The sequence below is a fragment of the Stylophora pistillata genome, chromosome 3 (genome assembly GCF_964205215.1).
Source record: "Stylophora pistillata chromosome 3, jaStyPist1.2, whole genome shotgun sequence".
NCBI classification, from domain to species: domain Eukaryota; kingdom Metazoa; phylum Cnidaria; class Anthozoa; order Scleractinia; family Pocilloporidae; genus Stylophora; species Stylophora pistillata.
Genome location: NC_142521.1, coordinates 14,010,589 through 14,027,844, shown reverse-complemented (window position 1 = coordinate 14,027,844; position 17,256 = coordinate 14,010,589). Strand labels below are relative to the sequence as shown.

At 39.7% G+C, this 17,256-nt stretch overlaps 3 protein-coding genes across 4 annotated transcripts in view; 2 read left to right on the top strand and 1 right to left on the bottom strand.

Moving 5' to 3' along the window:
• LOC111330981 (dehydrogenase/reductase SDR family member 1) overlaps window positions 1-17,256 on the top strand; it is a 32,964-nt gene that overhangs the window by 7,243 nt on the left and 8,465 nt on the right. Inside the window, exons 9-11 of one of the 2 annotated variants that reach the window (XM_088751775.1) lie at window positions 2,719-2,797; window positions 3,881-3,961; window positions 4,672-5,476. The exons of the other annotated variant lie outside the window; for it this stretch is intronic. Of the exons in view, the coding sequence (XP_088607901.1) occupies window positions 2,719-2,797; window positions 3,881-3,961; window positions 4,672-4,802 (291 nt within the window). The 3' untranslated portion in view covers window positions 4,803-5,476. Of the gene's footprint in view, window positions 1-2,718; window positions 2,798-3,880; window positions 3,962-4,671; window positions 5,477-17,256 lie in introns of those variants that run through there. 2 annotated transcript variants of the gene reach the window in all.
• LOC148734635 (uncharacterized) lies at window positions 8,490-11,116 on the top strand. The gene is made up of 3 exons (XM_088754924.1): window positions 8,490-8,690; window positions 9,508-9,824; window positions 10,279-11,116. Exons 2-3 carry the CDS (start codon window positions 9,536-9,538, stop codon window positions 10,380-10,382), a joined length of 393 nt encoding a protein of 130 aa, XP_088611050.1. The 5' UTR covers window positions 8,490-8,690; window positions 9,508-9,535; the 3' UTR covers window positions 10,383-11,116.
• Window positions 11,987-16,396, bottom strand: LOC148734634 (uncharacterized). The gene is made up of 4 exons (XM_088754923.1): window positions 16,243-16,396; window positions 15,020-15,310; window positions 13,227-13,556; window positions 11,987-12,240 (listed from the first exon to the last, which is right to left on the bottom strand). The coding sequence occupies exons 3-4, from the start codon at window positions 13,525-13,527 to the stop codon at window positions 12,143-12,145; spliced, it is 399 nt and encodes a 132-aa protein (XP_088611049.1). The 5' UTR covers window positions 13,528-13,556; window positions 15,020-15,310; window positions 16,243-16,396; the 3' UTR covers window positions 11,987-12,142.

Here is a 17,256-nt window from a genome sequence, read left to right as displayed (position 1 = left end):
CCAGAGTCTGGAAATGTGCAAAAGTCACTGCATTATTTAAAGATGGAGATAAGTCAATCAAGGACAACTATCGACCAATATCAATGTTACCAACTATAAGCAAGATCATAGAGAGATTAGCACATTTTCAGTTAAGTTCCTTTTTGGAAGTAAACAGACTATTATCACAATCACAGTTTGGCTTCCGACTGAAGCGTTCAACTTCCACTGCCCTAATCGACTTTACAGATCAAGTCCTTGAAAGTATGGACAAGGAATGCGTGACGGGAACAGTGTTAATTCCTGGACCTTTGCAAGGCGTTCGACACTGCTGTCGATCATCTGCTCCTCATCAACAAACTCAAGTCACTAGGAGTAGCAGGAAAAAGCTTACAATGGTTCCGCTCATATCTCACTGGTCGAGTTCAAAAAACAATGTGTGTAAATGCATTGCCCCCCCCCCCCCCCAGCTAAAGTCACTATGGGAGTGCCGCAGGGTAGCATTCTGGGGCCATTGTTATTCTCGGTATATATTGATGGAGTTCAATCTGAACTGCGGCACTCAAAGATGGCAATGTTTGCTGATGACATGGCATTTTATTGTCATGAGAACTCGCCAACCAATTTGCAATCAAAGCTCAATGCAGACTTGGAAGCTATTACATCTTGGTTACATAATAATAAGCTGACACTAAATGTTACTAAGTCGAAGTTTATGGTCGTTGGAGGACGTAACAGATCAAATCAATTCAATGACATAGCCCTTGTAGCCAATAATGATCAACTGGAGAACGTTACCAGATTTAAGTATCTCGGAGTGATCATAAACCAGCATCTTACTTGGCATGACCATATTGATCAGCTACAAAGTAAAATAGCAAAGAAACTAGGTGTGCTAAAACGAATCAAGTATCTTCTCCCAGTCTATGCATGGAGGATCTATGTGTCAACAATGGTCATTCCTGTTCTCGAATATGCAAGTATCGTATGGGGGGATAAAAATAACAAAGTTTTGATGGATTCTATTCAAGTTCTTCAAAATAAAGCAGCTAAGCTAGTACTGGATCGAGCGACATATTCCTCTTCAATTCAAGCATTTCTTGATATGAACTGGATCAATCTATCATCCAGAAGATCAATGCAACGGTGTCTTTTTATGCATAAAGTTATAAATGACAGTGAAAGAAACAGTATGATTACTCGAGGCACAGATTATCATAGCCATAACACTCGCTCCAAGGAAACTATTAGATCTGTTGGATCAAACACGAACTGGGGTCTACTCAGATCTTTTAATAGTACATTGACAGACTGGAATTCTTTCCCAGAAGACATGAAATGTCTACCCTATGATGCTTTTAAAAATTCATTGCTTAAATATTTTGAATTTTAATAGGTTCCGTTAGTGTGTCATCTCTTGCACATCGATTTTATTATTTTCTGTTCATGTCATATTTTAGATATTTCATATTTTAGATATTTCATATGTTAGATATTTCATATTTAGATATTTCATATTTCTACCCTATGATGCTTTTAAAAATTCATTGCTTAAATATTTTGAATTTTTAAGAGGTTCCGTTAGTGTGTTATCTCTTGCACATCGATTTTATTATTTTCTGTTCATGTCATATTTTAGATATTTCATATGTTAGATATTTCATATTTTAGATATTTCATATTTCATATTTCAACCGTGAGTTTTTACTTATTAATTACGTGATTACTTATGTTATACATTGTTAATTTTGAGGCCCTCACTGAAAACCGTTATGGCGAGCTGGGCTCCCTCTTTAAACATTTTTTAGATGAATAAATAAACAGGATGTCGGCAGAGCCTTTTTTCCTTTTCGATTCGAGGACAGGTCAAAAAGGCTCTGCTCGCAGGGTAATTGGTGTGGAGGTCGAGCACCAATCAGATGTGAATCGGTCGCCGCCGTTTTCCCGCGCTTCGTGCGGTCCTTTTCTTCAGTGAGTTGTCATTGGCTCCTTGTTGCATTTCCTTTGTTTTGAATGGCTGCTGTAATGGATAGTTCATTCGGGCTTTACTGTCATCAACTTAGACGCGTTATAGTTGACCACTAAATTTTCTCCGATTCTTATTGGTTTAAAATGATCAGGTGACGCGATAGTGTTCATCCGTGGGGACTATCAGGCCATAGTGCCCGTCCGCGGAAAATACCCGGATGGATAGTACTCATCCGTGAAATATTTTGAATGGTTTGACGGCCGCGAAATTAGGCAGATCTGAAAAACGGCGATTTTTAAGTTCTGAGAGATATAACGTATTTTCTAGCCAATGTACGGTTGCGAATTATTGACATTTGTGACAGGCTGTACTCATGAAGAAATATTTGACTGATATGCATTTAGTAAGTTTTGCCTGTTTTTCGACTGGCGCGCGGAAGAAAATTAAGTGGTGAAAAATAAAGACAAAAGAGTGTTTATGTCTCGGTACTATCGGTCTGATAGTTGCCCCTTGGAAATTTGATGTTCTTAAAACTAGCATATTTATTTTAACAACATCAAAAATTTCGCAGGGCAACTATCAGCCGATAGTTCCTCGACAGAAACACTCTATTGTTTAAATAGGAATTTCGATGTCATAATCTAACTATTAAATAGCTTTTGTGGTGCGACGCTTGGCTTTGCCTGCTCGTCTTCCACTTCTCGTGCCGCAATGCAAGTGACAGCCTACTTACAAGCAATGAGTATGTAAGTATTTTTTACCTTTTATAGGCGAGCAAAGCCGCCCAACTTTTCAAAGACGCTGAAGATGTCACATTTTCCGGCAAAGCTGTGGCGTGGCTTGCAGCAGGTACTCCATTTTTGTAGAGAGAATAAGCGCCGCATTTACGTGAAATGGCAAACGTGAGCTTGCCCTTTCACGTTTCACGTAAATAGCGTGAACCTTGCTGCTTTACCTTCGCGTTAGCTCACGTTATGGTGATTTTGAAGGCGCCCTCGTATAACTTACAAGGAATAGTCTTGATGCCCTTTTTTCGACAATTAACTTCTACTCTGTGAGAGAAAAAATGAAGAAAATCTTACGTACTCGGCAAACGCGAAACAGGTAACTTTCACGTAGAAACGGCAAAACGCAACCGGGAAGCGTGAAAAAATGGCGGGAAAAACAAAGCCATATGGTCACTCGTGCCGTTCACGTTTCACGTAAATGCGATGCGAAATCTCTCTTTTGTCTTTTTTAGCATTGTGTAACACAATTTTCACACAAATCACTTGTGCCCCTTTTTGGGGGTTCTCTCAGCTAAGTTTTCTTTTTTACCATCTTTCTTATTTACTATGCTCCTACAAAGCTTTTGACGTCGTTGATCCCTGCAGTGTGCAGGTTGCGTGTCTCATATGAACCAAGGAGTGGCGTAGCTCACCACAGTGTCCTCTTCAGTCTAGTGGCAGAGCATTGGAGCGCGGATTTCAAAGCTCTTATGGAGACTGAAGAAGTTTTTTCTTTATTTTTACACGATCGCGATAAGGCAATAAAGCAATGTCCCTTGTTGCAACGTTTGTTTGACTCATAACGCCATATGCAGAGCTGGGCAGTGAGTGAAAGGCATAAGTCTCAAAATGTGCAAGGTTTTGTCAATAACAACCTCTAAGTGCTTCCGGATTTAGCTGGATCAATTTCCCCAAATTGTAAAGCTATTTTTGAGGTGATTCCAGGCCACTGGAGTCAGACTGAGCTAACGATTTCAGAACTTAAGAAAATCAGACCACTCATTTACTACATGTATTTACAGAAGAATAATTTTTCCCTCTTGCATATTGCTAAATTTCTTTTCGATTTGGTTCGTAAATAAAGGGACGGGAAAGCTTTTGACTACCTTATAAAAGCTTCCTTCTTCATTTGTTCTGGTGTCTAAAATTTGATTACCACTTTCAGATAGCGATATTATGAAAAAGACTGGTCGGATTCTAATTGTGGCAGAGTTAGCCAAAGAATACGGCTTCAAAGATGTCGGAGGTATGTGGACTCTCGTAAAAAGAATGAAATTTAAAATAGCTGAACTGTCTTTTCAGTGACAGATCACAAAATGTGGTAAAAACAAAATAGTGGCACACGAGCGCAACTGAGTGTGTCACTGATTTTTTGTGATCTGATTACTGTACAGGTCTGGAAGAACATATAAGCGGCCGACCATTTAACTTTTGAGGGGGGCTGGGTGATTTTGAAAAAAATTTCCTGCAAGCGCTTGTTGGAAGAAAAAAATTGCAGACAGCCCAAATGTAACAGAAAAAATGTACCAAAAAATTGGAAAAAAATATCCTATACAGCAGATTGCTAGAGAAAAATTTCTTGATGATCAGAAATAACCCCCCCCCCTCCCTCAAAAGTTAAATGGTCGGCCCCTAATCTAAAATGTTCTCAATTTTGACTTCATCAATGCGCCTGTCCTCTAATCGGTCATACGCAAGAACCAATCAAAATCCATGTCATCTTCATCATCATAATCATCATTATCGTTATTATGATCGCTAACGTTACCTTTATTATCATTATTGTCCCTAAATGGTAGCCAACGGTCAAAGATACATCATTTGTCTCGAAACTGTGCCACAATCTGTTTACCGGAACCCGCTGTTTATGGAAAGCTCTTCAACTAATTATGTCATGGTCGGATAATACAGTTTTTAGAAATACAGACACGATGAAATTTTGGTTCTTTCTTGTAGGAACTCAGCCATTGTCCATTCGCCAAGTGAAGTTTCATCTGGAGAGGTCATACCCCTCTGTCGCCTGGATGATGCCCGAGTTTGTTTATGTCCCGGCTTGGTTAGTGGCAGCTGCAACCCATAAACTCTGATCACGTGATTGATCGACTCCCTCCAGCTTAACATGTGTGTAATTTCAAAAATGAAAAATCGCTATTTGAAATAGTCCTTGATGAGTAAAGAGATTATATTTTACTGAAAGGAGAGTATAACAACTTCATCAGTTGATGAGTATAATTATTAGGTATATTAAATTTAAATAAAGAGATTGAAAAAACCTGGAACAACCTGAATACCGTTTACCTTTCAAGTCCTTAAATTGTAACCCATGATTGTGAACCAGATCAGGATAAAGTGTCTGTTATTTTTAACTTGAGTTTCGAGTTGGAGCGATGATAGTGTGTTGTAACGTGTTGTGAAAGCAACTTAGTCCAGTCTACGAAATTAAAAAAAAAAAAAAAGGACTTAACGAGGCTGACACAATTACTGGTGACCCTGTGGTTTTCACTGTAGCCCACTGATTGAAAACACTCAGATATCTAGAAACAATGAATACAAATTGAAAGTAACATGACAGAAAACCACAATTTCAAGCGTGGTTGAGGTGTTGATATACGTTCTATATCTTGTCCTGATAACAAATCAAGACTCGGAAATTGAATTATAATGTGGCTCCACTTTATTAATACTACATCTAAAAAGGTTGATTTTATTTTTGTACGTTTAGCCCCGTCATCTGTGAAAGTAAAATACAAAAGCAAGCAGATACAGAGTGATTTTTTTCGCTATGTTGAAATTGAATACTTAAGTTTGTGCAACTCGCGTACATAACATTGCTTGAAGGTATTTGAAAAATTAGTAGTTATCTATTATATTGTTTTCATCTCTATCCTGAATCGTTTGGCTTATAACACAGCTCAAGTGTAAGGCTTAGTATTACTTAATCATCTTTATTATCTTCAAATAATGGAATTTCTGTGTTAAGATTTGCAAATTTCTCACAATTAAGTCTTTACTGCAATGAGATATTATTTCAAGAACACAGCCCGGCCGCTGTACTAGCCTATATTACACTTCGAATCATGACCGTGTTTTTGTCCTTCCATCTTTTGCCTTTGTCTTTTCGTCCTTTTTTCAGGTAAAGCCCTTCGATTTTAGTTATAAAAAAAAACCAAAGCGTATCCTTCCACTTCCTGTGATATTGATCGTTTTCCTGTTTCCATGACAACGTTGTATTGAGAACTTTTTGTCCCATGTCATTTAGATGCAATGAATATATGAAGTTCATATATTTTGAACTGCGGTATTAGATACGTATGTACGATCCTCGCAGTAGATAGCGCTATTTATGCAATAGCGAAAAACTATACGAACTATAGCGAAAAACTATGGCGAACAAATATATGAACTTCATAGATTCATTGCATCTCATTTATCACTTTCACGGGTTTATTACGAATCAACTTAACGACCTGCTCCCAGTTGGCTTGTTAGCTCAATTGGTAGAGCGCTGCACTAGTATCGCAGAGGTCAGTGGTTCGAGTCCCGTACAGGCCTGATTTTTTTCAGGTCTGATTTTCGCTATTGCATAAATAGCGCTATCTACTGCGAGGATCGTACATCATACGTACCATGTCATTTAATTATTGACTTTGGATAATTCAGGTGACCCCTTGATACAAAATACAACAACAGTAGTTACAGAGCGTTTCCTGTTTCCGAAGTTACTTACACAAAATTAAATGGATAACCAGTTACAGGGGGGGTCATTGGGGCCTCTGGGAAACCGCAAAACCGGAGAAAAAGACCTCCAAAACCGAAAAACCGTCGAAAAAAGGCAGCAAAACCGAAAACCGCATACAAACCTGACAAAACCGCTACATTTTCACCTTTAAAGGGGTCAAAAAGGAAAAACCGAAAACCGTATCAGAGTTGTCGTGAAAACCGAATGCAAAAACACGTAAAATCCTCAAACCGTTCTGAGCATCAAAACCGAAAAACCGACCCTTTTTGGCCCCAAAAACCGAAAAACCGATCCAAAAAACAGTGTTGCGGAATTTTTGTTCCGCTCGCTGGTTCAACTGAAGACTGTATCTATCCCACTGTCTACGTTCTATTTTAACACGGAGTTTATTCTTCTACCTCTCAAGGGTTCTACTATCGATCTGATTACAGTGTGCGTGCACTTCAGTTTTTCTGCTGTCTTACACAATACACTACTATAATCTATCACAGGCACAGCTTGCAGTAATATAACTATCGTACGAGATGTCAAGCCTAATTCACATGATCCCTTCCTTATTTGGTTCAATTAGCGCGTGCAAAGTACATCAGCTGATAAACTGTGCACTAAGTTCAATTTACTGAGAATTGATGCAATCTATCACGTAATCATTTAACTAATTCCTTTTACAATTAATATTTGACTTATTATTGATGAACAACTAACTTATTCCCCAACAAACAGTCAAAACCGCAAAACCGAAAATCCCAAAGCCCCCCTCTTGCAGGAAACGAGCAGCTGAGTTGATCTTAATTTTTTCACCTTTGCTTGCTTTGGTTCTAGGTACTGACTTGCACAACTGACTTGAAGATCTCTTTTTTCATAACTTTCATTTTCTGTGATGTTATTAGTCAATTTCGTCCAAAGGACCCCCGTAACAGCAGAGACTCCATAAACTTGGTTTTGTTCCACTTCCCGTCTCGGGAAACTAATATTTTACCTAATGCTTTCATACACATCAAAGAATTCACATTTTTTTCGAGCAAAAATTCAAAGGATAGGGGGTAATAAATTATAGCCTCTTTCTGATTGGTTCATAAGCAGGATTATTACATCGCCCGCAGCGCTCGTGGGCAATATGAAGCGAATCCTGTGTTCTGATTGGCTCCATGAGCGGACAAGATATACCTTCTCGGCCGCTCGGCCTGACTGCATTGATCCAACGCATGAAAAAAACTGATTGAATTAGTTCTAAGTTCGTAATTCTTGGACAATTTCGGTGATGGATACGCAAAAAGCGACAGAAGATAGTCAAATAAAAAGGGAAACGAAACGCGTGAATTTACAAACACAACTGCCTTTCTTACCCGGCTCTCGAAGTGAACAAACCTATCTTTATTCTTCATAAACCGAAATATTTTTACAATTTATAAATCCTTTACTGACCAAGCTTGTTCGGCCAAGATGGCTGAATATTAGCCTCATTTCTATGGACCTCGACTTCGTCTCGGTCCTAAAACTGCTAAAAAAAGAACTCGGCCAATATTCAACCCTCTTGACCTCACGCCTGGTCAATAACGCATACAAGTTGAGCAGTTTCCACAACCATCAAACCCACAAGTGCTGATATTGTTAGAAATTAATTATTGTTATGATATTCGATTTACAACGCGACAACCAGCGGGCCAAGAGAGCAAGCTATATCAGATACTTGAGCCAACTTCATTTTGTTCCTTTTTAACCGCTGTTAAGTCAAAGGCCACCGTCATGGAAATCTGCAGTCTTCGCCGGACGTCGTTAAAGATACCATTGTATTAAGAACTATCCACGTTTTGAACTCTTCATTCAGCTAAACGCAATTAGGAAGTTTTCATGAAAGCTTTGAAAGGTTTGTTGGTTGCATGAAAAGAATGGAGTGGATAGGAAGCGGAGGTATATAGAACGTTTCAGCGTTTCAGTGTATAGTTTCAGTTATTTGGCGCCTTTCGGCGCGTTTGCACTTCAGCTATATTAGCACTAGCGCGAGTTTAGCTTTTCTTAATTCTGCGACAGAAGAAATTGTTCCCAAAGTGTCTCTATGGCAACTTTGGAAACACTTCAAAACAAAGTTACCTCCGACCAACGAGATTTTACTGCCGGGTTATCACACGAAGGGAGATATTCTAACCAGCAGTTGGCTTAAAAAGGCTTTCTTTGTTCCCTTTCTAACACAATATACGAGATCAGAAGAACGAACTGAGAACAGTACGTGAACAAGGTAAGGGGTTTGTTCACATATTAAATTAAGAAACCCTTGTAAGGTAAAGCAAGAGGTCGACAAAAGAAAGGCGTAGCATAGCATGATTATGATGTGACTGACCACATTTTTTCCATTATCACAAACTGTTACATTGATGATCAAAAACATAATTAGACACGTCAAACATAAAATCGGAACTCTTGATTCACGTCTTCTCAGTGGAGCTAAGGGTTTGAAACCTCGCCAAGTTTTCTGGCATCAGAAGAGGTTCGTCCTTAAAGCTTGCCTGACAACATTTGACATGTCATTGTAAACAGCCTGAAACGAACATCTAAAGCTCAACATCATTTTTTCTTGTAAAAAATCAGGACAGTCTTAATACCTCAAAGATCCACCAAACCACCGGGAGATTAACGTATTCCACAAATCTGTGGGGGAACAGAATTAAATTCCGTGGTTGATACGCTTTTTTTGTCATCCGCTTATCACATGCGTTTGTCATGCAATTACAAAAGATGTCCACAAGAATTCGGTAGATTACTCAAAAACGATAGGGAAAAAAAAGCTGTGTATGGATTGCAGAGGGATGTTACGCCGAGAATAAAAAAGAAAAGTTACGGACAATCTTAATATAAAAGAGCTTGAGACGTCTTTCTGTGCTTCAAGGCGGGTCTTTGCGTATGATTATTACATTTAAATGCAGCTGTTTTATTCAGGTAGGCTAACATTTGAGCGCAACCTATCTTTGAATCATTCAAATAAATATCATTTTTATTTTGCAAATAAATACTCATTTTTATTTTAGTTTCAGCAACTTTTCTTTTTTCGATTTCAGTCATCTGTTGCAGTTCTTGATCGCCAAAATGGGATCGCTCTTCCTAAAATTGGTTTACATTCTGACTGCAATGAGCATTGCTGGAGATTTTATGCATCTCAGAAGCACATGGTTCAACGCGGGACAACATGGTGGCGAGATTAGCTTGCAATCCTCCTCCCTGTTTTTCCCTGGGGCGAGTGGCGCGCCTATTTGGCCGTTTGTAGGAAGATTTGTAACCAAGAGTGCGCTCAAAGCTGCTAAAAAAAAGGCCAAGAACCAAGCCAAAAAGGCTGGAAGGAGCAGAAACAAATCTAGAAAGAGTTCAGGGGGTGCAGGTAAGTAATTTATCAAAAGTAGTCATTCTGTCAATCAAAACCCCTTTACTTTTACTGTTAAGTAGGACAAATATCTACTACTTTTTCGTTAAATCCAGGTCTAAAGTTCAACCAAACTTTCTTACTTTTGAGTTGACTGCCTCTTGGCTTCATCTCTTGCATTCTCAGGAAAAAAAATTATCATCGGTAATTACTAATTATATCATCATAGATTACGACTGTTACAAATGTTAATTATTTTTTTTTGTCTATTGATTTATCTATTTGTTTTTCTTTTTGAGGGAACCTGATTTCCCAGACCGATGATCTTATTAACTAAGGAAAAGGACCTAAGCACGATCCGACCATTTTTGTAATGATACGGAATTAAAGAACTCGAGTTACCACTGAGTTTATCAGGACATCATGCTCTGAGAACCATTTGATTTGCTTCTTTTTTTTCTTTTTTTTTCAGAACACACCAAAAATGCTCGGAAAAGTACCTCGAATAAGCACGAGAAAGGACAGGCCAGAAAGAACAGGGACCGACAACGTGCCAGGGGAAATCGAAGAGGATAAACTAGTCATTACTGAATTGTTAGTTGCCGAGCTTGGACTCAATTTTTTTTTAACTTCCTTTTCGTAATCGGAAAAATATTAGGCGACATCTAATTGCGGCAGGGCTCTGTGACACTGAATCGCTACACGTGCGTTGGTTCCAAAATGAGTTGTTATGATCATGCTGTCGATTGCGTGGGCGCTCGGAGAGACGCGGCATCAAATAGAGTGTGACTTCTCTATCGTATGTAGCCGTGAGGTCCATTCCACTAATAGAAGAGGCACCTTATTCGCTTGTGGAAATGGGCCGGGGGCTCCGAATATACAAGGACACCGATCATTTTAAGGCACTGGCGCCTGGTTGAAAAACGACCTCCTGTTGCGCATTCCACCTTCTAATTCAAGCCTCTTGAAAATCATGCAACTTGTTTCAGATCAAAAAATATTTGGCAGGATGGGAGACTTCGACATCCCCATTGCACACAAAGTAAATCGTCTTCACCTTACCCCTTTGGAGTCGCCTAATATTTCCCGGCCTAGTAACTCTTTGAAACAATTTATTAAGTTTCGTTATACATGTAAGCCCAGTTTTAGTACTGAGAAGGATCTTAAGTTAGACGAGTTTTATTTTTTTCACGAAAGGTCTCTACCTTACACTCGGCGAGATAGTGTCTTTTTAACTAGTCAATTAATGCTACGATTTTTTTTTTCTGTTAAGATGCCCTTAACCAATAAACATTATTTTTCTTAAAATATTTCGTTCGTCGACTGACAACAAAGTACTGAGTATGCCGCTTAGCCGGTATGATCCAATATGTCACCAGGGATGTTGATGTGTATCGAAAACTGCGAGGAATAGGCTCATGATTTGAAAGACGAGAGAAGGTATTCAGAGAGGTTTATATCGGTATGTCCACTGGGAGGCTTCATGGAACTTTTGCACCTTTGCATACTTAGGGAGTAGCATTGAGTAGAATCCTGCTCTATCAATGAGTCAAGGAAAACATATTAGGTGAATCTCTTCACTTGTGCTAGTTAAACTCGGCTATCAATGAAAAAGGGGATTGTGAGCCTATGGGCATTAGTCAGAGAAGATTGTGCTAGGATTCAAATCAATGAAAAGAAGGAGGGAAACAAGCGCTCGCTGATGCGCAAAAATTGTCGAGGTTCTACGAAGGGGTGTCTTCTTAGTCCCCCACCCCCCCCCCCTCCCCCTCTTACTTCCACTCACCCCTCTTTTTCTTTCGTCCCTTGAAACCGAGAACCAGGAACGGGCAACAGTTAGACGGACGCCATTCATAGTAATTCCTCGTGATTTGAGTAGAATAACGAATCAAAAATAGTGAGTAATAGGTGGAGGGGGAGAAGGAAGGGGAAAAACGCAAGCGATTGGAGTCGATCGTTCAAAGACATTTATGTCGCACTCCGATGTTTCACCTCGAGCTGAAACACTAGATGGCCGGCAGTCCGCTGTTGGTGATAAACGGGGCGAGTCGACGGAACCCAGCTAACACAAAATTTCGCACGTCGACAACAGAGTGCTAAGCGATCCTGAAGAGCCTTAACTACAGAACTGGTATCCAACACTCAGTTTGCTGTGACACTGGTGCGTAGGAAGCCATGACTTTATGACAGTAGGAAAATTTTATTTTTGCTCAAGTAAGTTTCGCCTCGTGTTTTGCTATGCAATAAATATAATGAGAAAGCTAAGCTAAACGTATCTAGGTCAAATCAAGGTTTAAGCTTCCATAGCTGTCAATTCGGTGAGGTAAGTAATTGGTTTATCCTTGATTTTTCTTCTTTTCCTGCTCCCTATTCCTTCTGGCTTCCGCATTCTCGTGCTTATCCTTGGTACTTTTGCGTGCATTTTTGGTGTGCTCTGAAAGAGGGAGAAAAACAGGATTTTTTCAGTAAACAATATCTTGAAGACCAGACATGAAATATCCACCATCATACAAATTCTGACATTAGGCAACTATTGGATGAGGTTAGGCATGATATCCTGAATTTTCGAGACCGAAGTATAAGTTTTCTGTCGAAGGCCGAGGCTGCGGCAGATAACACAGAAACGAGGTTTGATAATTCATCATGTCATGCGAAGACCGAATTCAATAATTGTTTTATTTTACATTTTTGAATAATCTGCAAAAAGAGACACTACTCTCTAAGTTTGCAAAAGTTTAAAAACACTACACGAACGAGGGGCTTGGAAACAAGGCAGAATTTGAACTCGACATGATAATTGCAATATTGGGATTCATTATCGAGCTGGCAGCGCCCGCGGGGAAAATGAAGCGAATCCTGTGTTCTGATTGGCTACCCGATTGGGTAAGATGGGCCCATCTTGCTCGCTCGGGATTGCCCGCTTTGATCCCGTGCAGGAAAAAAGGTGTGTGGAGCGCACTGACAAAGTTCTTAGCTTTTGGACAATGCCGGAGACGAAGTCGCAAAAAGCGTTAGAAGACAATGAAAACAAAGAAAAAAATTAAACGATCCTCTTGGGTCTATTGTGCTACAAACACAATGGCTTTCTCTCCCGGCTGTTGAAATAAACAAGTAATTCTTGATTCTTATTGAAGCGAAATATTTTTGCTATATAATAAATCCTTTATTAACCAAGCTTGTTCGACCAAGATGGCTAGAACAAGCTTGGTTTATTTTTTTTTATTTTTTATTTTTTTATGGCCTTTTTGGACCCAGACGCAAGAAAAGAACTCTGCCAATATTCAGCCATCTTGACCTCACTCTTGCTCAATAAGGCATATATCATGTCAACTTCACAAATTGACAGTAAAATCAATTAGACCCTCACCCAGTATGTTTTGGAATGCAATCTAACATTAATTTATTCTTCATATCACATACCAGCACCCCCATTGCTCTTTTTGGCTTTGTTTTTCGCCCTTCCCGCTACTCTGGCTTGGTCTTTTGCCTTTTTCTTGGCAGCTTTAATCGCACTTTTGGTCAGAGCGCCCACAGCAAGTCTTGCCACCACAGGCCACACTGGCACGCCATTAGCCCCAGGCAAAAACAAGGCGGAGGATTGCGCACCAATCTCAGTGCCATATTGTTCTGCGTTGTATCTGAAGCCCCCCAAACGAAGGAAATCTGCAACAATGCTCAACGCAGTGAGAATGTACACCAATTTCAGGATCAGCGACCCCATTTTGAAAAACCATGAAATGCAAGAGTTCTCTGGAATCATAAAAAGTAAAAAACTCTAAACTTAAAAATCATTTTACGCCTAAGCAAGAGCGAGAGAGCGGAGGTCAAGTATTTTACACAGGAAGATACGCGGGGAAATGTATAAGCCGAGATTAAGCCTAAGAATATCTTACTGTTCTGTTTTTTTGGTGCGTTTGTACGTTTCATAAATTTTCCCGCTTTACCCGTATTTTTTCTCACCACATCATTTCTAACTAGTTTGAATAGTTATCCATTTATTTATTTTAGTGATTATAGTCGATAAGTTTCGCATTGATGCAACAAACTTATCAACATTTTGATCAAGTGGTCGATATATCACGCCAACTATGACATTTTTCCCCGAGGGACAATGATTTCAACGAAAACAGCCTCTAAGCAATTCGAATGAGAAGAATTAAGATCTTTTCTGACTTTGTATTCAAAATGATCTAGTAAATAAAGGCCAACTCCGCCGCCGGATTTATCTACCCTATGGTTAGAAGTAAAGTTGTAGCCCGACATGTCAACCAGATATTAGGTAATCTCATTTAACCATGCCGATACCCCTATGGCTGTGAATCTGTGATTTGTCCTGATCCTAATAGATGCTTACTAAGTTTCTCAAAATGTCCACAAAGGCTACATGCAATAAGATGTAACAATGAGAGATTAATGGCAAATTTGTTAGCAGTGAGTTCGTTCAGTCGACCTTCAAGGAAGTAATCACATGAACCTGAACTTATAGAGAAATTAGAATTTGGGTCAAGGTCGATGAATTTTTCAGAATGTCACATGAATTCCATGGGATTGAAGAACAGGTTTTCTAGGCGATCTGTGTCAAAATTGACAGTGCCAAACACATTTTCATAAATTATGAAATGAATTGATGTATCATCTAGTTGATTAAACGAAAAAATCGTTCATTCATACAATTATAGCATGGCCAATTCAAAGGTTAAGTAGGATTAGTGGAATTTGTACGGTGGTTGAGTGTCATTACGGACACGAAACTCAAAATAAGTAATAGTAATAAACTTAGCTTGAATGTTGGCTGATGAGACGTTTTAGGTCGCTCATAGCTATAGCGGCTTTGAGTTTTACGACACGTGAGTCGGAGGATTGTCTTAGAAGGATTGTGGAACCTTTCTGCCAGCAGAACTGGTAGAACATGACTTTGAACGTGGAGAAAATGGCTCCGAAACCGAATATCATACGTTTTCCTTTCATTTCGATTAATTGTAACAACGCACAAATGTATTAGAGGACCACTTCATGCCAAGAAACTGTAATGAAATTATACTACTGAGGTGATCTTGTTTGACCGAGCAACAAAACGTTTTCTAATTCTCTGACCTGTGCTGAGAAGACAACAATCGATCGCACTTCGTTCAGTAATCTTTGACATGATTACTTGTCTTCAATTATCATATCATGCACGGTAGAACGGCCTATCTTCTCATATTGACACTTACCTTAAACCGATCGTCCTTGACGCTTCTCCGCTAACCGAGCAACTATGTAAGGATGTGGTTTATCTGAAGCACTTTTAATCTATCCATAGGGAAGGGGTTTACTCTCTTCACGTGATAACCGAAACTAATATCTAATTGGTCAGACGCTAGTTTGTTTTGATGTGTCTTCAGAGTTGCTCAACAACAGTCCAAAGGTAATTTGTTCCTTTCTTTCTGAAGGTGAAGCTTGAAGCATTTATTTCCGCGGTAGCTGATACAGTCAGTCATCGAGGTGCGCATGTGACGAAAGACCTAAAACAGAAATCACATACTACTGAAGCACTGAAGCGCCTCGAACCGGCTTCCGTAATAAGGAATAAACTAAGTATGTCTGTAATATAATAAATCTATCATTGCAGCTTTTCAGTAATTATTTCCATTTCTTTGCTTTAGCTATTTCAAACTTGCTTTTCATTCTAACACCTCATTTCTGAATTGCTACGTTTCTAGCTGTCAGTTTGTGGCTTATTCGGGTTACCGTTTTGGCATTTTAGCATTCTGCTCAGTGAAACTCGGAGGTTGTTTGTCTCATCGCAGCAGGAAGTTTTTCAATTTTGACTTTGCAGTTTGCCGTGTTTTTTTGTTGCCTCACCATTCAGAATGTCGCTTCCTCTTTTTGTCGAGTTTATATCTGGCCAGAATATCAATACAGCGTCGCTTCATTGTTTAGCATTTGGTTTCTCGTCCGTCCGTGATGTTTGAGAAATTCTGTAAACAAGTTTACTACACCGAAGCTTTTTCACAGCAGGGCTTTTCGGCTTAGGCCAAGTCTCTTCGTCACGCATCAATCCCCGACGTGACACTCTTGCAAAGCTCAGAAAATGAGTCATGGTGATGGCATTACTAATTATACGGGAAAGTGGGAGCTGTTTGTTTTTGCGCAATAGGGTGAGGAGGTAAAGGGAGTAAATAAGGCTCCATGCTCTGTTCTACATGTAAAGTATCGGAAAGTTGACACAGACGTTTGTTATTATCCCAGTTCCCTTTCTGGACGCGTTGTTATACCTGGTTGGTGCTTGAAAGCAGCAATTCTGCATTATTTATTGTTAAACGTCAGACCGTTGAATCTGTTGTGTTCTTGTTAGTTTATATGTGGTATTGTATGAACGCAATGCAGATGGAAGCTGGACGCTCGCTACATTTGTTTATCACTGATAATGAATTACATAGGACATCATACTTACCCTAGAGCCAGGAAGGAAACATGTACAATCTATTCCTAATATCTCTGACTTGCTGTTACGGAAGTGAAGCTTGAGGTTTCCAATACCGACATCAGAATGTGCACGGCCTAAAACAGAAACTCTAAACCGAAGCGCTGAAACGTTTAAACTTCCGCATTGTGGATAAGCGGTAACGATCAGTCTTCAAAGCAGCTGTTTGTAACGTGACAGCCTTTTTTGTAGCGTGACAGCCTTCTTCGTAGCGTACATAATGTCCATAGACCGTCGACTTTAAACCTGTTTTGTCGACTCCAGACTCTTGTTAGACTTTTGGTAATATCACAACTAAGTTGAAATTGTAAATTGACCACCGTAAAGAGTTAAAAAGCTGACGTTTCGAGCTTTAGCCCTTCGTCAGAGCGAATGGTCGTTGGACTTCTTTGATAATAATAATAATAATAATAATAATAATAATAATAATAATAATAATAATAATAACACAAGCGGGGAAGGCGAGGTGAGGTGCAGACTATGCGGTAAGGCTCCAGAGAGCGTGGCTCATATCTTGTCAGGATGCAGTGCGCTGGCCCAGAGCAAGTATCTCTCTAGACACGACGCCGCACTGAAGGTACTGTTTTACGAACTGTTGTGTGATGAGGGAGTTATAGACGAGATACCACCCTGGTACTCACCCGACAAGCCCAAGCCCGTGTATGAGTCAGAGAATGTTAAAGCTTATTGGGATGTTCCTATACATGCTGATCAACAAGAGGTCAGATGCAATAGGGTGGATACACGCGTTGTAAATCATATGTGCAAGAGAGTTGTGACGTTGGAAATGAGCTGCCCGTGGGTTAACAATCGGACAAGAAAGGATGAAGAGAAGACACTGAAGTACGGACCCCTTCGCTGGGAACCAAGACAGCAGTTCCCAGGCTACGAGGTGAAGCAGTATAACATCATAATGGATGCCCTCGGGGGGTGGTCACGGGAGCTGGATGTCATGATGCGCGAGCTGGTGGGAGGCAGAAGCAC

Bases quoted from the DNA above. Each gene is read 5' to 3' on its own strand.
- LOC148734635 (XM_088754924.1), top strand. From the start codon at position 9,536: ATGGGATCGCTCTTCCTAAAATTGGTTTACATTCTGACTGCAATGAGC. The intron at 9,825-10,278 runs GTAAGTAATTTA...TTTTTTTTTCAG, and splicing joins AAAGAGTTCAGGGGGTGCAG to AACACACCAAAAATGCTCGG.
- LOC148734634 (XM_088754923.1), bottom strand. From the start codon at position 13,527: ATGGGGTCGCTGATCCTGAAATTGGTGTACATTCTCACTGCGTTGAGC. The intron at 12,241-13,226 runs GTATGTGATATG...TCCCTCTTTCAG, and splicing joins AAAGAGCAATGGGGGTGCTG to AGCACACCAAAAATGCACGC.